General features: G+C 38.8%; 1 protein-coding gene across 7 annotated transcripts in view; it reads left to right on the top strand.

The window, feature by feature from the left end:
- The window catches only part of adgrb3 (adhesion G protein-coupled receptor B3), a 109,751-nt gene that overhangs the window by 22,245 nt on the left and 64,053 nt on the right, over positions 1 to 23,453 (top strand). For 5 of the 7 annotated variants that reach the window (XM_088304360.1, XM_088304364.1, XM_088304361.1 and 2 more), the window contains exons 3-4: positions 20,048 to 20,158; positions 21,976 to 22,137. The exons of 1 other annotated variant lie outside the window; for it this stretch is intronic. In XM_088304360.1, coding sequence (XP_088160486.1) covers positions 20,048 to 20,158; positions 21,976 to 22,137 — 273 coding nt within the window. The remainder of the gene's footprint in view (positions 1 to 20,047; positions 20,159 to 21,975; positions 22,138 to 23,453) is intronic. One more of the 7 variants, XM_088304363.1, reaches the window with a different exon arrangement.

Raw genomic sequence — 23,453 nt, 5'->3', positions numbered from 1 at the left:
TCTGTCAGATGCTCGCGAGAGCAGGAATATTTACACAAACAACAGCAGAAGATTTTTACTGTCACAAAAAAAATGATTTCATACACGTATGAATTAGCGTTTATAACACGAGTTAAAAGCATGTGCCGGGTATTTAAAGCAGGTGATTGTCACAAAATATTCCTGCCCGGTCTCTCAACACTTTATTGGATGTAAATCTGGAACACACAACATGAAGTTGTTAATAACAAAAAGGATTTGGGTCACGGTGATGCATGCTGTTTGATTTCGTATGCAAGCTTGTTCCGTGTTTAGTAATGCAAAAAAAAAAACATCTCGTTTTCAGTCTCCATGGGAAAAGAAAAGCATAATATCGGAGCATTTTCCTCTAATGTCTCACAATTTGAATTGTGCTCTGATAACGTGGCAGTCTTGAAGCCGCAAGATTTTGATAATTGCACATGTTTTCCACTCATTGATTCACGTTTGTGTGGCTCACAGGTTGGATCAATTCAAATGCTGCACTCCACTACATTTAATAAGTGGAGTCTTTTAAAGAGCCAATCCCCATCATTAGTGGATTGTTTTGAGCGAAAGCATAAGGTCACCTTTGGTGCGTTCACGGGCCGAGGAAGCTCTTTGGCTAAGGAGACTTAATAATGGATGGGCTGAAATGAACATTTATCATATTTCAAGTCCAATATTATGACATTCTTTTTAGAGCGTTCATTTAGATTAATGGCACGGGGAGAGGTGCAGATATGTGCTGTGTAACCCTAAACAGCTCTTCCCTCTCGTTTGGACAATGTCATATTATTTCAATGATATGCGAATGAAAAATTCCCCATGAATATAGACTTCAGCTGAAATTGTAATATTTATTTTGCGCAGTGCACTCTAATTCTCTTGACCTTGAGTTGAGTAAGAATGCATGCAGATGCCAAGGAGCGACTTTAATGAGTTAAACATGAAAATATGTAAATAAATATGTGGGAAGAAGGGGAAATTTGAATCACATTTTTAAATCGCATCACATTCACTGAAATGCAAATTTGCGTTCCTTAAAGCACGCACCAGTCAGATTATCCGGCGCAAAGAATTCCTGCATTATTCTAATGCATTTTACGTCTGTCGGGCGGCGGGCCCAGCCACACAGAGGTGGGCGCTAATGTCATGTGAGTCCGGCCCACTGCAGCAGCACATGAATATAGGATGCTGATTTGGTGTCAGTGCGGATATCGGCATATGGATGGATGCGCCCTGTTTTTAATATTTTTTTTTATTCACTTGTGTCCAACACAGTGTAAGCATTTATCAAAAATCTCCAGTTTTTCTGAAAATGTTTACAAAATGACAAATAAGAATACAGTCTGGTATGGTTTGATGGGGGGGGGGGGATTTGAAAAAAGGATAGATAAAGAGGATGTGCAGCCTTTTCAGTGGGCGGAAAGTGCATTAGGACATTGCATGTTTTTTTTTTCCCAAATCAAACTTTAACATTGTCCTAACAGAAACTACTACTTGGAAAGAATTATGTAAATAGCACTTACACACACACACGCACGCTGCACAGAAGAGTGGGCAGGCATAGCGCCATTGCAATTTGGATCGGGGCATTTTGTTGCTGCATTTTGAGATCTTTTGTCCAACTTCATTTTGTCAAACAGGTCCTTTTTTAAATGACGTGGAGGTAATCCGGCTTGGGTGTGGTCAGTGGAAATTTAGCTTTAAAAAACATAATTAGCCAGACTTAATTCATGATTTGTTAAAGGGGGGGGGCAAGCCGTTTTTTGACACAGCGCTAAATGTCTGAATATTTTTACTCATAATAAATTAAATTAACAATTATTTGGATTTTATTTTATAGTAACTTCAAATCCAAAATCTGCCCTTCATGTAATTTGGTTTTTCTGTGTCTGGTATTAAACCGATTTCAATGGTTTTTGTGATACAGCCTTTTACTCATCTGGATTTTTATTTATTTTTTTTGCTTTGTAAGGAAAAATTGTGTAACAAACACACAAAGTGACAGGGAATTCACTCCAAGCCGCAGTTTCATAGATGATGAATAATTCTTCAAAGTAGATTATTACCGCTTTACTGTTAAACGTAATTGACCAAAACGTTCCCTTGCAAAAGTCCACCAGCTTAATGCCAAAACATCATTTTGTTGATACAAACTTTGTGGCAACTTGTATTTGAACTACAACATTTTTAGAAATAAAACGCAGGGTAGTATCAGAAGTAGTTCTTACAAACATTTCCCATTTATTCAAGTAGAGAACACACCAGGCGAATGACATACATTCCGGGAAAGTCCGCTATCAGATACGTTTTATTGATGAGCAAATGCCTCCAATCAAGCGCATTTCATGTATCACCTGTGAAATCAATGGCCAATTACAATCCAGGATGATAAAGACTAAAATGAGGTTCATTTGAATCCCCAACCAGAATTCCTTTACGGAACTAAAATATAACAAGATAAGCAGAACAAATTACAACCTTGATTACAAGTATCAAAATCTATTCGGTAGGATTACATAGAACCATGAATTGAAAATGAATCCCTGTGTGTGCGTGAGTGTGTGTGTGTGTGCGCCTCCCACCTTGTTCATTCCACCCAAATTGCAATCGCTGACCCGACCGGCCAGCTGCATCAGAATTCAAATCACATCAACTTGTGCATTTCATTTAATGCCTCGAAATGAACCGAGCTCTCATTCAAGGAATTCCAAGCGCCGCTTTTACACTTGATTCGCTATCCACACTCTTAACGTTTGGCCCTTTAACCGGCTTTGTCCAAAATGAGTGCTTGATGCAGACCCCCCCTCACACGGGCACACACTCCCAGCACCCTGCCTTGAATATGTGCGCACATTTTTGACTGTGTGGTTGCTTGGTAACAGGAACACGGCTGTATATGATTCCCTTCTCCTCCTCCTTAGATTTAATTTTCAAGTGATATGGAGGACACTCGATATCTCCTCCTCCCCGGTCCAAATGGATCGCAAAGACTAAAAAGTCTGTGGGTCGATGGCCGCGCTAAGCAGTGTTTTAATTGTCAACGTGCCACATTGCAAGTGTAAGCTGAAGCGGAAGGGAAAGTGGCAAGAGTGCTGCTGCTTGACTTGGCAATGATGAGCAGATATTTTCCTGGACAGTGGCTAAATCAAGCAGACACTGCCGCATCGCAGTGATGCTCACTCAAGTAGCAAACAAAAGAGGTCTTGTTCTGACTCAAGCCACACTTTGCCCTCCCTTTGCCTTCCCGGAGATGCTCTTGAATAGATAGAAGGCAACACCCCGGTGATCTGAGTTGCAGAGGGGCTGTGATTGAAAAAAAAAATTAAAATTGATATATAGATACAAATCTTCTGCGTATGTGAGTGCTCTTATTTTTATACTGAATGCTCATAAGGGATTATGGATATTCCTCGTTAACCAATTAATCCAAAAGGAATCTGAAGGATTGGAAACCAAAGCGTTCGGCTTTACGAGTGCTTGTTGGTCGAGCATTGGGTGTCCTCAGAATGCTTGTTCAAATAAAGAAGAGTGATCGAATGTGACCGTTATGCACTTTTTTGCTAATTTTCAAGCACAACGCTGGCATCAAGTCAGAAGTACGGTGCATTCATAAAAAAAAAAAAAGCTTGTAGCAGCCTGTTAAGAATTAAAAAAAAAATAATGATCAAATTAAGGCAATGCCAATCCTTAGTTTGGTTGCATATAATCTGTTTTTTTGGGCATCATTTTGCCATTTCTTTCATTTTGTGATACAAATAGAAAATGTGTTCTTATTAGTATAACACAGTGCTTCTCAAATAGAGGGGCGGGCCCTCCTGGGAGGGGGCGTGGTGTGATGCTGAGGGGTGGTTGGTGAGTGTGTATCTGGGGAACATGCTTTTTTTTCCGGCCGTACTACAATAAAGTGTAATTGCACCTCCACTCCAGTAGTTGGCAGTGGCGCTCTCCTTGCCCATTGTGCGCAGCGAGGATCAACTTTTTTTGTTTTGCAACAAAAATGCTATTATTTATCGTATGTAGCGGCGGAGAGTGGGCGAATTGTTTTCTTTTTGCTAGGGGGGGGGCGTAACAGAAAATAATTGGCTGATTTGACACCCTAACCCAAGTGTCACCAGCAAGTATCGGAAGGACGTCTGCACAGATACGAAGGAGTTTCAGTTTCTCTGAAAACATCAGTCCTAGTTATCACATGTTACCGACAACTACAACAAGTTTGCTTTCTATTTGCAACATATACGGAATTTGTAGCAGAAGACTGAACGTGAATTAACGGAAAAAACTAACTCCAACCTGCAGCAAGACGTCATACTGCACATTTTGCTTTCTCTTTCTTCTTCTGTGGCTCCTTGTAATATTTCAAAGCGAGCTGCCATGAAAAGTTTCTTGACAGTGCTGTGACAGTTGGAAAGGCAAATGAATAGCATTTTAATCAAGGAGTTGAACTCTCGCTCTCCCTTAATGGGATGGCGGTGCCGGTGTCATTCGCTCAGATCTCTACAAAGAAAGAAGGCAGAAAAGTCGGGAAAAAATGAAAAGTTGGCAGCGACGCTGCAGCCAAACTGCATCGACTGACATTGCGGGGAAGCGATAATGAAGGAAAATCTCCCACTGGTTTGAGTTTTTATGATATTCCCCATGGGCGTTACTTCGTCTGCATCTGTCATGAGCTCGAGGGAAGTCAGAGAAAAAGAAGTCTCTGACTTGTGATGAAGAGCTTGAAGTGCAATAAAAAAAAAAAAACCTGGTCACACTTTGACCAAATCGGATGCTACTAATTACACGTCGCCAAGTCATAGTTAGCAGAGACAGTTTATAAAAAAAAAAAGAACGGGCTCACTGGTAGTGAATTATTAAGGAAGTCCGATAATGAATCAGCTCTTATCTGTTTGGCGCTTTGGCCCCGGTCGTCATGGTTACAACATTTACGACATTTACATTCAATAATGTCGAAAATGTCTGGCCTAGAAAAATGCGATCCATACTGCACATTCACAAGTGATACCTTAAGAAAAGTTGCATCCTTCTTTAGAAACTTGAATGATCATGCCAGTCGATGTGAATATCCATTTTTTTTTTTTGCAATCATTCTCCAGTGTAATAATAAACAGATTTACCCTTTATGACCCATTTTTTTACACCTTGAACGTGAACCGTTCTATTACCAAGTCCAATCGCACAAAATATGTCATTGCGCATTCTGTATTTACGTATATAACAACACGGCTAAGAATTAAACGTGCAGCTGCAGAGTTCAGTTTGCAACTATTTCAGTTTTGTCATATTTACGCTGCAAGTTAATCAAAACTGTTTGCGTTCTATTCCGTATATTCAGGTCAGGAAAATCTGAATGCATGTTCAGTTGCATAGTTGGCATGTTTATACATTTTTCATCCGGAATCCAAAAGTATTTTGTCTCCCTTCTTACAAAATCATCTTTATATCTGTTTTTGAATAAAAAATAGTTTTTTACTTTCTTTCAGTTCTGTACTTAATGTTTCTCTGGATTGATGAAGAGTGTCTTAATGGATTCTGTCATGATTCAGCTCCTTGGCAGATGGAAAAAAAAAATAAAAAATGAGGAGCTTATGTTTCCGGGAGCGCACTGTGAATTCAATAAGAAACTGTGCGAAAGTTTTTCTTTTATTGTCAGAAAGCAAAACAAGCAATAAAATGATCCGCAGCGGAACTTCGACCAATCTATAACGTTATATAAGCCTGTTAAGAATTTGAATATGTCTCGTACAAGTTTTAAAACTTTAGTGACTGGTGCAGCAGACGGCACATAAATATTTTTTGTGCGCAACAATTATTTTGTGCAAGTTTGTGCACAATATGGAAACAAGAAATTTGAAATATTTTAAAATGACAGAAACTGCTGTTGTCTCAATGTAACTATTGGTTACATGAATTGTTCATTTTGTTGCATTTTGAAGAGGAATTAGACATGTGGTGTCCAAACTACAGCCCGGGGCCATTTATGGCCCGCCATTCGACTTTGGTGGCCCGAAAAAAATTCTACTTGCATGTTACAAAAGAAAAAAAAAAAGGAGGAATTTGCGTTGCGTATGTCAGAAATTGCATTGCTCATATTGTTCCAAGCAGCAAGAAATTTCCTTACGTTTCTCTGATTGTAACAAATCATTTTTTTTCCATATTATGGTGAGCACGCTTTTATGGATTTGCCATCATGGGCACATGTACACATCTATGGTGTCATCACGCCAACAAATCTGCAAAACCTAAACTCGCTTAACACTCTCGTGGAGATATTTGTTTGCATGAACACTGATCTTAAGTGTCACGTAACCTCACGAGCGACGCTCGTTCGATTTTTGATCACCAATTCCTACCACTTTTGTGACGTGCGATGTTGCCGGTTCCTTGTTAAAACATCTTCAAAGAAAAGCAATCGCCGTTGTCTGTCAGCGGCACGATTTCGATGGGTTGAGTGTAAATGGAGAAAAAATTTGTTGTGGTTAACCACGACTGAGAAAAGGTTGCGGCTTGCAAACAACCTTTCCTCCTTCTGAGTGAAGATGGCTTGCCCTCAGTCTTGCCACGTTATACGGATCAGAGTTCTGTCTTTGATTCCGAGGCCCTCATTACGTATTGACTCCTTCCGTGTCTGCCGCACGAAAATAGTCTTTGTCTCTCAGACAGCCAATAAATGTGAGGCCCGAGCACGCTGATCTTTCAAACTGTCAACCCTATCGGGATCAATCCGTCATTCATGTCTGCTCGTCATCTGACACCACCGCCCCAAATGGCGTTCGCTGAAAGTAGGTATATTCGATGGTGCTTGCCCGCCTCCTTTTTTTTTTTTTTGCAATCATGCTAATGCGTTTGAGATGATATTTATACTGCAGTGCCTGATGTCAATAAAAACACTGGAGTCAGGAATGGGCAGGGGAGCCAAATTAGTTGCAGAATAAGCTAAACAGTCGCGTTACATTGCCGACACCTGATGTGTCATTATTTCATCAACGAATCGATTTGTGGCAATGAAGTGTCAAAGATTTGACCGGCTTTTTGAAACGGTGAGATACTTCTGATTGTTATTTTATTTTTAATTATTTGGGGGCTCCCTGATGCTCGCCGACGCCTCGTTGCTGTGGAATGATTCGACGGTAGTTAAGTGCAGTGATGGAAACAATTGTGTTCTGCAATGTTTTTGAGCCATTGATTTTTTATTTATTTTATTTTAAATAGTTTTCCCCGTTTGAAATAATGAGTATTGATGAAGAGTGAACCTCAGCGTATTCAAATTCACTTTTTTTTTCCGTAAACGTATCCTCTCCTATTCACCACAAGAACTCATCGGTGCCTCGGAATCCGGTTGAAGTTCGTCGAGAAGCTTTCAACTTGTCATTTTCTGCATCTTGTGGCATCTAAAGGCAATTGCAGTCCCGGATAAATCGTAAAAATACATTCACAAGTTTTTTTGCGGCAGGGTTCAGTTCTTTTTCAGTTTTTCTTTATTGCAATTCCAAGGTCAGATTGTCCTCATCATAAAACAAAGTACGGAGATAATATTTAGGTCACGTTTTAACAAAATTGTGACAACAAAATATATCAAACCCCGGCCGCAATCATGAAGATGATGTGAGTCTGGTAACATTGGCAACAAACAATATCGTCAACCGTACTTATTTTATTATGATTGACACTTTAATAGTTTTGTTATGAGTAGCCTTGAGAGACGGTGTTAGACAAATTCATTAGACCAACACCCGATGTGCGTTTTATGCCCCAGCTGGCCTAAATCAACAGCATCGGCAATTACCCGTAATAAAAGCATTTTGTATCTTTTATGTAAAAAGTTATGTCCTGATTAAAATATTTTCTTTACTCTTGAATAGAGAAAAATATTTAGTTTGAATTTTTTAAATAGTGGCGAGCATATCTGCTTTATGGTTTAAATAACCAAAACAAACCAGGCCGGTTAATTTGATGACTAATTATTAACGGTCAGTCGGTGTGAATGGTTGCAGAATGATTGGTCTGCCTCGATGCGCGTTGTGATTGGCTGGTTTTCAATCCAGTACCCCGCCTCCTCCCACCCGTGACCCGACTGAGGACAAATGCAGTCAAAAAAATAGATGGATTGTTAAATCTTGTTTGACTGAAAACAAACATAAAAAAAGCAAACAAGGTTTTTTTTTTTTTTTTTAATTTTAGGGGTAAATGTGCCTTAAAATCTGCAAATAATATTCACGTGTTTTCGACATGAAAACAGGTTGTTGTTCAATGACCTGTTTTTCCACTGCAATACTACTTATTTGGTAATCTTTCTGATTTCTTGGTATGTAACTCGGCATATATGTGCCGATATCTATACAAATGAACGATGAATTGAAAATGACCTGACTTTTTTTTTCTCATTTCATGTCCGAGGAGATTGAATTACTGGCTGAATACAACTGATTTATGTGACCGTTGAGCTTTAGAAATATAGAAAATATGCATCCATCAGTGTGGTCCTCTCAATGCCACAATGAGGTGAATGATTCTACTTTCTTTATCCATTTAACGCACTTTTCTACTTTTCTACAAGCCAGCAAAAATGTTGCTCTGGTGGTTAAACATTAGCCTTAATAAATTCAAGCTAGATTGTAGGAAGGGGATGTGTGAAAATCCTCCGACACGCACGCTCACAAACATTTTATTGACGTGAGGTAAATTATATGTATCGGTTTCTCGACTGAAAGCTCGTTAAGCTTCCTCAGAGGAATTCATGTGAAGTGAAAAAAATAAACCAGGCCGGACAATAACCCAAAGACAACCAGATGAATAACATATATTGACAGGATTTGATGTCCTCCTTTTTTTTTTTTTTACTTCCATTAAGTGCTTTCATGAATTCCAACATTGTGAGATATTTAGGAACATGCAAATAAGCAATATTGCCATAAAAATATCAGATTTTCTCTCGAACTGAATCTCCGGTGATTTCAACATCGCAACATGTTACATGGCAGACAGGTACATCAACAACAATCTGATCTTTCCCGGAATAAATCCGAGAGGCTATTCAGCCAAAGGAAGAGGGACTGTCTGCATCAAGGGCTTTTCGTACTCCCTTATTTCTCTGCGGCGAGTGTACTGCTGTGCTTTTCTTCAGTCCACTGAATGGACAAAGTGTGTATCTCAAATAGAGAATGCAGCAAGGAAAGAGCTAAAAAGATTAACTTCGAGAGCTTTTATAGACCCCCTCTTCTTCTACATCAGAACACCTACCAAGACGCACAAACACAATTTTTGGATACCACATACGCCGAATAATCCAAAAGCAGATGGCATACCGAGGTGGTCCGGTTGACTCAGGTGTGGTTCACCTTCACTTCAGCTCGTGAAACATTGGGCAGAATGTAAAGAATTAAATAAATAATAATAATAATAATTAAAATGGCATTATTTGTATTTGAAAAAATATTACATTTTTTATTAAAATCTTATTAAAACATATTAAAATAAATTATTGTAAACATCAGCCTCGGTATCACGTTAGGACCTGTTACATACAATACTTTCAACCAATAGGGTTGTTATTTTTATTCATATTATTATTCATATTATTATTATTATTATTAATATTATTTCTTTATTTATTTTCTTTTTATAAACTCAGTATCTTTTTGGTTGATAATAAAAATGACAAAATGAACACCAAGCGAGCCGGACAAAATGTGCACAATACAGTATATTTATATATTTTTTCTTTCCTCTGAACCAAACTACCTAGAAAAAGTACACAACATTACTCATAAACCACTTAGGGATTGTTTATGGACCACAATGCTCTGCGCACCACAAATTTAGAAACACTGATCTCGTTAATAATGCCCCCCAACCCCCCTTTTTTTCTTCTTAATGAGTAACTGTGATCCAATTATAATGAGACTGTTGACTGGAACAAAAATATTTGTGACAAGTGAATGCTGTTGCATTTCAGTGCATTCATATGGAATGATTTAGGCTTTACATAGTGAACTGTCATCGGCATGACCTCTATTTAAACATATTTGGGGTTTTTTTCCCTCCCCCATGACACTTTATATTCAAGACATGCTAACGGCAAGCAATGCATGTGACACGTTAATCAATTCCATACACTGGACCAACGGCAAAATATTGACTGGCTAATTGACCGCAGTAATGGTGCATAACTTTGTGGCGTTTGCATCGCGGAGTTGTGCGCATTAAAAAACAACTAATTCCCAATACTAATACCACTCTTGGTTGCCTCGTCGGCTGCCTTTAACAAGAAGCTATCATGGATCAGTCATGAGCAACTCCATCTCATGGAATTTATTTTTTCCCGCATCTTTTCAACACTCGAATGCATCTTTTCGTCTCGATGTGCAAGAGATGCACGGGGTTACATTGATTTCAGTCAACGTGCTATTAATGATACGACAAAGCGCCTTCTCTGATCAACAGCATTACGAATGATGTAATGTGTGTCATCTCATAAGCGATGACGTCAGCATTGCAACAGATGACGTCAAGGAATGCTGTGACTCGATCGAATTATGAATTCTACTGACATGCACGTGATTATTTTGATCATGTGACAATGTTTTCAAGCCAGTACCCCCGCTGAGGAGTTATGACTAAGTCTCTATTTAATAATTGAAATCTGCATAAATGAATTAGTTGACAACTCATAGTTAATGTCCTGAGAAGACAACAGGAAATATTATTATTGGTGTCACTCATGGAAAACAATCAGCAAGCAACTCCATTAATATTTTTCATTTGGTCGACACTGAAATGTGTAATGACTGTCAATGAATTGTAAGATATGTTTTTTTTTTTTGTTTTTTACAATCCAGTCTTTAAGGTAGATCTTATTGTATCTTGATGAGTCATATCAAATACACGGCTTCATCAGTTCCATTCAACTTGAATCGGGCATCATGTTGCCCTTACCAGCTGGCACCGTCCAGACTTCTCTCTCTTCACTTTTAAGATGCTTGGAGATGAAGTTTGAAACGATCGTTCCACCGTATAAGATTTATGATCTGAGTATCAGCTTGTCTTGTCCGGAATATTTCATTTTAGGGAACTCTTCCATGCACCTCATGAACTAATCGCTTCTATTGAGGCATATTTGATTCTTTGAGTCTTTGAGCAAATCAATATATATTAAAATAATTATTTTCTTGCATTTGCTCAGTGTTGAACAAATTGACAACCCAAATTGAGTTTTATGCCACAGCTTCACTAAATTAAAAAAAGGATAATTCCAAGGTGCTCTGAAAAAAATAGCTGTTTACGCCAATTTATTGGATGCCAAAAAAGAATGAAGTGGGAAACATTTTGATTGTATGATTCGGTTTTCTTTAAAAATGGTTACAGTACTGCACCTCGCCAAATATACTATTTTCAAAAATAGCATTAGCAAAGTGCATTGGTAAAAATTTCTTGCATGACATTCCAACAAAAAAAAACAAAAAACTAGCAGGAAATAAAACTAATGTTTTCTTTTAATGGGACTGAAGCAAAAAAAAAAACCCCGACTCAATAATACATGGCCAAAGCAAGTCCAGTCCAGTGCAGCCATGCATATCTACCAAACAAGTGTTCTAAATGTGATGTGATGTTCCCCAACTCGGTATCACAATCTATTAAATAAAAATGCCATCTCGCCGCTGTTGTGCTCTTGTCTGAGGACATTTTCAGCATCGCCGCTGTGTCCTTGTAATTATTTTGGAGAGGGTATTTGCTTTAACATGAGCTTAGTCAATGAGCCGAGACAGGGCATGTTGCAGGCATCTTCCTCATGACTAACTTGCATATGACACAATGTTCCCTGCGCTGATAGATGCAGGGTGGCAGTCTGAAGCTCTGGGTTTTACCGCTGCGAAAGGAGCAGACATGATTGGAGCCATGGAAAAACTGACAGCATGAATTATGAAAGTCTCATTTGGGGCTTGTTGGAAATGATTTATCTTGCTTCAAAATGTGCTCATCCGTTTTTCCTCCGAAAGGTGAAAATGCCCTTATTGTGTTTTGCTTTTTTTTTTTTTTTTTTTGGTTTAGAAATTCTGAAATATTCCTGCGTGCGCCAACCACGACTCTATTAAGACCAAGGTCACAACTTGGCATGGCAAGCAAAATAGCTCAGAAAAGGACGAGATTTGCTGTCTTCAAACTGGCGACGGATGCAAAAGGTGCTATAAAAATGTGTCATGTTTCTCACTCGACAGATGCACGGCTTGGCATGGTGGCGTCGAGCTTGGCGGCGTGTGTGCGTTAGTGCCAGGTCATCTACTGGGCTTGTGTCTTTCCAAATTCAAGCCAACGACTGATATTGTACTACTTCCCTGTCTGCTCATTTTACTCTTAACCTCCAAAATGATATCTTACCTCAAAGTCACTTGGTAAAGTGCCGACCGCCACCGAGGTGGATATATTATGGTCTGTCTATCAACACAATGGGATCCTGATTAAAAAAAAAATAATTAAAATTGAAACGTTATTTATTAAGAAAATGCTTCTTAACTCTTCATGAGGGATTGAAACGGGGAAACAAAAGCTATGGATTAATTTGCGGAACAGATGCGTCGAGCTGTGAACTCGGCTTGTGGCCAAACGCCCCAAAGTCACAAAGTTTGTCTTCAACTTTGCACCATGCAGCGTTTTCTATCATACTGCACCAATCTTCTGACACCGGACATTTAATGTCATCGACAGGCACATTTATTTCATATTTTTAAGAAAATGTGACGTCGTGACGTGAGCTCAGTTTTGTTTCGGCACCCAAACATTAGTCAAAAGCAGCACTCAACAAAAATGGTGAAATCGATTTCGTGCAATTTTGCATCTTCAAGCCAATGTCTGGTTTGTATATTTTTGTACTATGAGTGAGCAAATGATACTTTTTCAATTGTATTTCATATTTGTTCAAAATATTAACACCTTTAACCACGACACAGATTTGATTTGTTTGTTATTGACTTGAATTTTTTATTTATTTTTTTTATTAAAGACACTCGCACCCCTTAAACTATAAATGTTCCGACAGCGCTTCTGTGGGTTCTCCCCAGATACTCTTCTGCCATCCCATATTACAAAACCATGCATGTTGTGTTTGTGTCGGATTCTCCATTGAACATTGGGTGTGAACGTGTGTGGGATTTTATGAGGACAAGGATGGATCATTGTAAACTGTTGACTGCCCACACCCTCTCCCAAATGGAAAAAAACAATCCTGAATGTCCGTATCCAATGCGGTACGCAATTCAAAGTGTATTTTCAGAACTATCCATGTTCCATGTTTCCCGACTCGGTTTCATTAGTAATCTGCTTCCATCCTCGTTTCCGTCGGTGCACAGTAGTCCTTTTCAGTTGTGCCCTGCAGCAGCGGCAATTTTACTCATGGGTGGTTCAGCAGACTTTTTTTTTTTTTTTTTGGGGTGGGTGAGGAAAAGCTGAGGATCTTGCTAGTTCTAAGCTGCAAGCTTGGCATCGCTTTCTCTTGAAAACCTTCCATAGGCGGATCCATTTTCTGATAGCATCATGCAGCGGAACTGAAATCACAATACACGCCTCGCATTATCATGCAGAGAGTAAATCTTTGTGGGGAGATGAAACGAAAAGGGAGTATCTTTCATTTGCTGCTGGTGATATTTTCAGTTTCCCCTCATGTTATTTAAGCCAGCCTTTTATTATGAAATATTTATTTTCCGGCTTATTTTCGCAGTGGCACATCATTATAGCATCATGCCTAGTTTGGGGAATATGCATTTAACGTTGTGGCTTTCAACAGCAGCACAGATTCAATTTATGCTTGTTTGGAGGAATTGAAGTGATATGAAAACAAGAGTGCCGAAGCCTGCATGACTGTGTGTGTGTGTGTGTGTGTGTGTGTGCAAGAGGGATCATCTGCTTATAGCACCCAGCAACAGGGCTTCTTGATGCAGTGCTTTGATATCGTCAGAGCTCCATCTAGGTTGCCCAGCGTGGTACTGCTCAACAACCTTCTCATTTAGATATGCGCCCGCAAATTATCGATGGGATTTTTTTATTATTTTTTTTTTTTTGCATGTCAGTGCAACAAAATGCTGTTCTTACAACACACTTGTCTCAATGTTCATCTGAATACTATCTTGTGTTTGGGAGAGTTCACATCATTTTCAATGAGGTGCAGTGGCGGCTGCACGGAATTCTAATTTGGATGCAATCTGAGTCATTAGAGGAGTCAAGAGCAAGCAAACAGATGGCAGAAGAAATATGACAGATAATGTGATGATCATTTTCGCATTCAGCGCAACCCCTTCATTTTCTTAATGAAGGACAAATTAACTCTTTTTCTTTTTTTTTTTTGAACATCTTCTGGTGGTCCAACCTTGAGGTTGTGCCAGAATTAAAGTGGTGCTGTAATAGCTGTGCGACGAATAACTTTGTGAGATTTCTGACTGACAGGTTTCATTTCCAAGAGATGATTCCTTATGCCATCTTTATCATCATCTTAACTATTATTAAGAATGAATTAGAAATCATTTCATGCAGCTATATATAAACACTGAAGTGATTTTTTTTTTTTTTAATTTCACAATTGAGAAGTTTTCTTCGAGATGTGAATAAAACATTTCTGAATTTGCTATTTTCAAATGTTTTTATATTTTGGCCGTTGAATCCGTTACCTCAATGCTTCTCAAAGAGTGGGGCGGGCTCCTCTGGGGGGGGTGCGATGCTGAGGGGGGCTTGTGAGAATCTGGGGAACATGTTTTTTTTTCCGCCGTACTACAATAAAGTGTAATTGCACCTCCACTCCAGTAGTTGGCAGTAGCGCTCTCCTTGCATATTGTGCGCAGCGAGTATTAACTTTACGATGTAGGTTTGTTTTGCAACGAAAATGCTATTATTTCTAGTTGAGGCAGAGAGTGGGTGGTGGGGGGGGGCGCAAATCTTTTTTCTTCTTGCTTGCATCTCATTGAAGTTGTGCACATTCTTGCGTCCAGTCCATCCGTTTGCTGGCATGCTCGTGCGGTTCGAGTTCAAGGCTTTCTGTATGGAGTTTGAATGTTTTGCCTGAGCTTGCCTTGATTTTCTCCAGATAGTCCGACTTCATCCCACTTTCCAAAAACATGCACGTTTGGTTCATTGAAGACCCAAAATTTTCCTTTGGTGTGAATGTGAGTGGTTGGTTGACCTGACGTAACCTCTGATTTGCTGGCGACTAGTCCAGGGCGCTCAGGCTCACCCATGACCTGAACTGGATCAGTTGCGTCCAAAATGGACGGATGGATAAACAGGACACACAAAAAAATACAACAGCATTTTTTTTTTTATTTCCTGCAAATTATATCCTGGTAGACTTTCTGCTGGTTTTTCTTGCCATTCGCCATTGTCAGAGCTTCTCTAAAACTGGGTTTCAGCACCTTACAAAGCCTAAAATAGCATCGCATTCAACTCCAATGTGCCATCCTCCTAAGCTCAGCTGTTGGGAAGTGGATCAAAGACAAGCATTGAGTAATGAGGTATTCCTCTTTCTGGTCGGCGTGGACTAAACGCTTGTCGCTATTTTGGGATCTTAAACTCTTCAAAGTGCAGCAGTAATGAAGTGCCACTCATTAAGAGTCCCGTTTGAGATGGTCGGTCAGGAATAAATCAAGGGCAACAAAAAGCAGCTACTTCTAGCAGCGCTACCATAAAGGGGGGGGGCGGGGGGTTGTCGCTGATAAGGACCTTTGACAGACAGGGGCCCTAGAAAATAATATTTGACGTGTACGTCCATCCAGTACAAACGTGGCTGGCACGATCATCGCTGATGCTTTAAGCCGTAAATTCCCAACATGTAGTGGATCAAAGCCAGAATCGCGATGAAGGTTACCGGCGCGGGGAACTTGGAATCACTCATTGTGTGTTGCATCTTGACTTGTTTGTCAAGTATACGGCGCATAATTAGTTGTGGGACATTAATTAAATCATGCTGGAATATCTTTGTAAATATAGCCGCTAATTAGGCCTGAGAGCATCGCTGAGCTATGATGGCTCTGAAAAGCTCTTGAGCCTTACAAATCAGGCTCACCGGAATACTTTGGCATGGATGAAAGCAAACAGTCCCACATTATGGAAAACAGCAACATTTGAACTTTGCTTTTCTGTTAAGTCACAGTCCAGCGGACACAAGTTTACTCATCATTTGTGTTACTACTACAGTGACACGCACGTTTTTCAAGATATGAGCTGCCTCTTTTTTTCTTTTTTTTTGCTTTGGAGTTGCAACTGCGAGATTGTGGCAGTGAACTTCACAACAGGTAGCAAGTGGCAGATAGTGAACAATTCTTTAAAAAAGATGCCAATAAAATTTTTTTTTTTTGTCAAACTAACCAGAAAATAGAGAATAGATAACGCATTGTGTATTCAACCATAAAAAATAATATTTTGTATTTCTGTTTGTTTTTATAATTATTTGTATTTATTATTATTACTGCATTATTATTTATTTTAATTATTTTATTGCATTTATTTTTATTTTTTGTTCCAAACTTTCAATATGATTTAAGAGGGCCTGGAACGCTTTAAAGTCATTTCTATGCATTTTAATAGGGAAAGATGACTTGAGATATAAATTATTTCAATTACGAGCAAAACTTCCACTTAGAAGTCATGACTTGCCCATTTGTTAGCTGCTTTTGTTGTTCCATTTTCGGAATAGCGACAAATCCAATCCAGAGGGAGCAGTTTAAGAATCTAACAGATGCAAAAGCACGATATTCCTTTTCAAGCAGATAGATTACGGAGATAAGATTAATGTGCGAAGCAGTGTGACTCATGAGGGTCAACCAATCAGTTTCTTAAAATTGAGCGCAAAATTCTGTAGCTGAAAATATCTTAATCTCGTTCCAAAACCTCTGATGATTTGTTGATGTCAAGCTGTTAGAAACTTGAGGCACGCTTGTATCCGCCATCTAGCCTTAAAATGCTATCCTTAGAGCTTTTAAAAGACCTGCTTCTGCTCTTACTTGGACTGATTGCATGTTTGATGTTCAAAGCATCAGTGAATGGGCTGATTAGTTTTTTTTCCAGGATATTTATGCCATTTACATAAGGAAGAAAAAATATTGTTATTACTGATTTTTTGTGTGCGTAGCATGCAGGGGGGTGTGCGTGTGTGTGTGTGTGTGTGTGATCTTGAGAGAGAGAGAGAGAGAGAGAGAGAGAAAGAGAGAGAGAGAGAGAGAGAGAGAGAGAATATATATATATATATATATATATATATATATATATATATATATATATATTTTTTTTTTTTTATCATTCATTATTTTTTGGTACAAACTGGGCGGCCGTAGTGGAACCTTTCACTCAAGTTAGCACAAAGATCATATTCTTGTCTTGAAGGTCGTTTAACATTTAAATTTGCATCATTGTGTCAATATTTGTATCCAGCACTGTCCACCCCTATTTACATAAACAAATAATTTCAGCACATTTTAGCAACAAGGACCTTCTTCCAAGGTCAACAGACTCGTTTAATTCTCAGAGCAATACATACAATTTATGCATGCAGTATATCAACGCAGAAATATTAATATTTCATAATATTTTGCTGACTCACCTCATTGTAGCTGCAAATAAAGGATTACATTTTTAATCTGTCATAAAAAAAAAAAAGAAATCTGTAATGCGTGCCAGATTACATCCAGGCCTGGGAAAGTGAATGTCTCATCTCATGTGAAGAAATAAAATAACCATGATGGAGTTCTATATTGATCAAATATGCGGTTTGATGGATGCCAACAATTTTATTCCTCAATATTCTTGAATGAAGACACATGAGTTTTAAATTCAGTTTAAGCCATTTAATAGCTCCCCCAACTTGAAGATAGCATTGTCTCCAAAGTTGCAAATTAACGGCTCGCAGCGTGCTTTCTACCCTCTAATGTCGTTCAAGCACTTTTTTTCAACAAACAATTGCAATCTGTCCTCTCGCCACTGATTCCAATTAATCACTCAATAGAATTACTTTTTCTGTACTTTTCTTCTTTCATTTGTGATCAATAATCAACGTCAAGTCTCATGGAATCCAAAAAGAGGCAAACTGTTGGCAAATGATCACAAAGGTGTGAAGAAAAAGCGGACAATAAGTATATCAGATAGGTGGCGAATGGTAATGATGGGAAAATGAAGCTTCAAATCTGCTTCATGAACCAGTTGTAGTATTTTTGGACTCCAGTAGGTGGCAGTCTCTGTTCAACATTGGTCTGAAAGCACACCGACTTGCCATTTTTTAAAGCAACAGTGCCATCTAGAGGACTCAAAAATACAGCAACTGGTTCATGAAGCAAATTTGAAGCTTCATTTTCACATCACTAGCGAATGGCATCATGTTCGTATTTGAGCATGACTGCCTGTGGCGCTCGCGTCAATTTCCAGTAGTCTGAGCAGTTCGATAGTTCGCAGTAAATTAAAAAAGGCGATCATTAATCATGAAAAATCAGTAAATTGTGCAACAAAGCAAATAATAATGCCTTGTGAGTGTTTTGAAACCACTTCCTAATTGAATAAATTGATTAACAAATAAATATGACACGTGCATAATAGTTGTAGATTGACACGAGATGAGCACACCACCTGTGCAGACAACATTTGCAACACAGGAAAAAAAAAAATCATTACATGCACACGCCACGTATCGAACGTGTTGGCAGGGTAATGTTAGCTTAGTGATGCATGCCAAAAAAACATCCCGATTCAAAACAAACATGGGACAAAACGTACTCAACAAATCAACACACGCCAAACAACATGAAAAGAAGTTCACCCTCGTTAAGGGACTCGAATGAAGGGCAAATAATTAGTGCTGGAATGAGTTTCACTCGCCGATCATTTGACAAGCGGAGATGGCACAGAATGCAAAAACCCAAAAGTAGATTCAAATGAATTCTCAACCTTTTGTCGGATCTGCGAAGTCACACGACAGTCCATTTTGTTCACCTATTTCATCCATCGATGATTTCGATAGTTGAGGAAGTGTGTTTGAGCTTGCAGGAAGTTGGCTAAATATTGGTGCACATCCTCCCATTTAATGACTGGCTGGTTTACTAATATGACACTGGCGCCCGGCCGAATCCTCTAAATTCACAACTCTGTATTATTTATTTATTTAATTTTTTTTCAAAAATCTATAATACTAGTCAATCCACACATGTGGGTGTTTTTTTTTAAATGATTGAACAATCTGAAGTGTTGAAAACGACTCTCTTTTGTCAACATTGATTTTTGGAGGTACGAGGATTCCGCCTGACGACAACAATAAGCAATGTGATTGTGTGATTTTTTTTTTCTTTTTCTTTTTTTTATCCATCACCTGTTCTGCATTTGGGAATGATTAAATCACCTCACTAGGATCACACTGTCAAAAGTTGTTGTCTTCCACAAAAAAAAAAAATAATAATAATAATTTGCCATATCTGCAAGCTGACCTTTATTGACTAGTTATTGGAGTCAAAGTCGAGTAAAGCATGACTTTTGTCAGTGTTGTCATGTGACTTTGTCTCGGTGTTGAAGACAAAGTGAGCATGCATTGCAAAGTGCGCAGCTGAAAACACGAGACATTCACAGCCCGAGTCCAACATAATTCAACGTAACAATCGAGGAAACTGTGGATCAATCGCATGTTCTGTCCATGACCCCCCCCCCCCCCCCCTCCTCTGTGGCTTTCTTACAGCTTGCACATTTTACTTTCATTCTTGGTTTCTTTTTTCTTTTGTGGGTCGGCGGGAGACTGGGCGGGAGCGTTGCCGCTTTGATGGACGTGGTAGTCAAGTAAAAGCCATGTGAGTTAATTTGCATGTTTGCTATGTGTCGACGCTCTGCTTACAAGCTCAATTCCTAATTTTGACTTGACCCTTCGAATTGTTGCATTGTTCTATGCCTTAGCGTGAAGGACAGATTAAATCCAAACATGTGTGGTCTTTGTTTCGAGCCATGTACTGCGGTTGTTCCCTACATCCTGACCAAGAGTATGTAATAAGTTTTGTTGTCTAAGCCTAGCTTTCATATCAACCTCTATTTTGTCTCATAGAATATGGAATGATCGGAGAGCATACAGTAAAAAGTCAGCGGCCGAGATCAGTTCATGACACAAAGGCCCTGCAGGAGCAAGCTGAATCGGCTAAATTTATGGCACAAACTGGTAATATAATAGTTATATTTCCCTATTTTATTTTCTGAACTAAACTTAATTTCATCATGCATGCTCTCTCTTGTACTGCACCTTCTTGAGTGGAAATGTTCTGCATTATTATTATTATTTTTTTTTTTTTTCCCCAACTCATTCTCAACGACTCCATAAGAAATAATAGGACACATCTTTCATTTCTTTGTAATTTACTTTGAACATGGAGCATAGATGAGTTTTGTGGCTTCTGTTTATTCTATTTTCACAAAGATGTTTACTCATGCCGGGTACACAGAATATTCATTTAAAACCAAATGTAGTTGCTCAGATCCTCTGACGTGTGATCAATTAAATGGCATTAGGCGGATAAGCGAGACATAATGTGACTTTGACTTAAGTGGACCTTAATAATTCCAAACTAAAAAATAAAATCAACCATTAAAATGACAAAGCACGATCTTGAGTACATTCTCATGTTGTTAATTTAATTTGATTTAATTAAAAAAACGGATGTAGCATTTTACTGCGTTTATTTCTGCTTCTTTGTTTGATTTGGGAAAGTGTTTACCATTTGTTGTTCTCTTCACATTGCTGTCTGTTTAAAACATTTAAACATTTTCATTTGCAACCTCCCATCTCCCCAAATTAACACCCACTCATCAACACTTTTCCATGTAACACCCGCTTTAGGTATGTTGCATCCCTCCCGACGTGTATTTTCGCTGTGGTTCTCTGTTCTTCATCCTCACATTTTTTACACTCCCCTGTGCTGCCTCATTGAACAAATTGATCCACCTTCCAGTCTATCTTATAATCTCCAAAGTTCTGATATTTAATTGGCTGAATCGATTTATTTCATGCTACGCTGTACGGAGATGCTTGTCTTCGAAAGGCCTTCATTAAAATGGAGATTTCAAATAAAAAATAAATAAATAAAATAATAATTCCATCCCAGGCATTTTGTTCAAAGACGATGTTGGTGATGTAAACATGATGCTCCATCAGGATTGGATTTTTGTGGGCTTTATGTTTGGGTCCCATTTGGGCTATTGCGAGTGCATGTCCTTGCTTAATATTCTCAATTTAACGAGAGGCTATTTGTGGTAACTAATATAAACAATAACAAAACCCACACACAAAACATATTTTTTTTTCTTCAAGAACAGCAACTGATCATTTTCGGAGTGATCCAAGCCATTCGAGTTTAAAATTCTTGGTCACAAGAAAAAAAAAAACAAAGATCGCAATTGTCAGGAAAGTAATTTTGCTGCAGGCCAGAGCAATCCATCGTTCCCAACTCTTAACGAACTCCCATCCCACTTTCCATTTTGTTTTATCAGATGTCATCATCCTTGCATGTTGCCATGTTCTTATCAAGTTTTATTTATTTATGATGATTCTTAACTTGCTTCTTTTTTTTTTTTTTTTTTTACCCAACATGTTTTTTGTTTCACGCAAATGCTTAAAAAATTCATGGCGATGAACTGAAAGAATGCAACAATGTTGACTGTTCCATTTTTGATCGCCACATTTCTGTGATCTTTGTCTAAATACACATTTGTGATGACCTGACATGGTGTGCTTACTTCGTGATTGCTGTCAAAACAATTCGTTGCCTATTTGTCAAAGATCACCGAAGGAAAAAAAAAAATAAATAAATAAATAAATCGCGTAGCGTACCCGCTCGGGTGGCTTTAAATCTTAAAGATGCCGGCTTTTTTTTCGGGCTGACTTTGGCCTCTTCCCATTTGACTGCCCACCTTGCCACTCCTTCGCCGTGCCCTCAAGCCCATTTTGCTGCATTTAACTAGTGTCACCCTTCTCCCATACAGGTGAATCAGGTGCAGAGGAGTGGTCCCAGTGGAGCTCTTGCTCTGTAACATGCGGTCAAGGGTCGCAGGTGCGAACAAGAACATGTGTCTCACCATACGGAACACACTGCAGCGGCCCTTTAAGAGAATCAAGGGTTTGCAATAACACTGCCCCTTGTCCAGGTAGTGTTAGCCGCAGATTCTTCAATGTTTTTTTGTTTTTTTTAACTCATTTGTTGTTGGCTGGCGGGAAATGTGTTGTATCGGAATGTACGTATCATGATCATCATTTTAATCACTCTCTAATCAAGTGTGTTATTTCGAGTTATTTTGTGAACGTGTGCTTGTTTTTTTTTGTTTATGAGTCATGATCACCTCTATGAGTTCATCATTTCATAATGACTGAAAGGCACCTCATATGGGCTGATATTTGTGCCACTAGAAACTGAATATTTCAATTGAAAACTGAATTATTGAATTATTAATTATTCAAATATCCAGTCTTCAATTCAAATATTCATCCTTCAATTCAAATATTCAGTTTCTAGTGGCACAAATATCAGCCCCATAACCTCATCCGCAGCAAAACGCTGTCATGACGTGGCTCGGCATGGAGCTGCGACTGATACGGCATCGGCGTCATTTCCTTGAAGATTTTTCCGGGAAACTCAAAATAGCTCGGCTGCCTTTTCTTGAAGCGCACCTTCCACCCCCACAACCACCGCCTTCAACCCAGTAGAAAAAAAAAAAAAATGACAGATGAGTCATCACGTAGCAGCGTCGGACTTGTTTGCCGGTGTCTTTTTGTCATTCGCTCAGGAGCTGGTTTATGGTCACGACTGATTAAAACGTTCTTCTAACACAACCTTAGACGATCATAAATCAAAGAAACTAAAATATCATCTACATCGTGCCAACAGACCAAATAATCTTTTCCGGACTGGGGGTGACACCACAAAAATGTCTAAAAATGGGCAGAAATGAGAAGTTCACGGTTGAGTTAAGGGTCAGGGCGGTGTTTCGAATTCTCTCGGCATGAGCTGTGAAGCTGTTAGGAATCCTGGTGGTCCTGCTGCAGGAGGTGCGATCCAGTTCTTTGATGATGCACGATTCAAGGCGAGTGTGCGTGCTTCTTGTTGGACACGTTGTCCATGTGAGCAGCTCAACTTACGCACAATTGTCAGAAGAGGCGAGGAAAAAAAAAACAAAAAAAAAACCCTTTGCATATTTGGTCCGCTTCACTTTGCGTTTACGCTTTTTTTTTTTTTATGTAATAAAAAAAAAATCCTATTTTTTTTTTAAATGGAAGTTGTCTGCTGTGTTACATATATTTATTATTGTAACTTTTTTTTATTTATTTTTTAATTTTTTTAGTCACCTGACATGTGAAAAGTTCCCCTAAAACACAACGCACCGATGCGTTGACATTTTAGCACCTGCTCATTTTTCCGTCAAGAATGTTATACTGTCATTTTAACAGCGGCTTTGTCTTTTTTTTT

The sequence above is a fragment of the Idiotropiscis lumnitzeri genome, chromosome 9 (assembly GCF_059441095.1).
Source record: "Idiotropiscis lumnitzeri isolate Australia: NSW breed Sydney's pygmy pipehorse chromosome 9, RoL_Ilum_1.0, whole genome shotgun sequence".
Taxonomy (NCBI): domain Eukaryota; kingdom Metazoa; phylum Chordata; class Actinopteri; order Syngnathiformes; family Syngnathidae; genus Idiotropiscis; species Idiotropiscis lumnitzeri.
The sequence above is the reverse complement of the archived record's forward strand: the minus strand, read 5'-3'. Positions and strand labels throughout refer to the sequence as shown.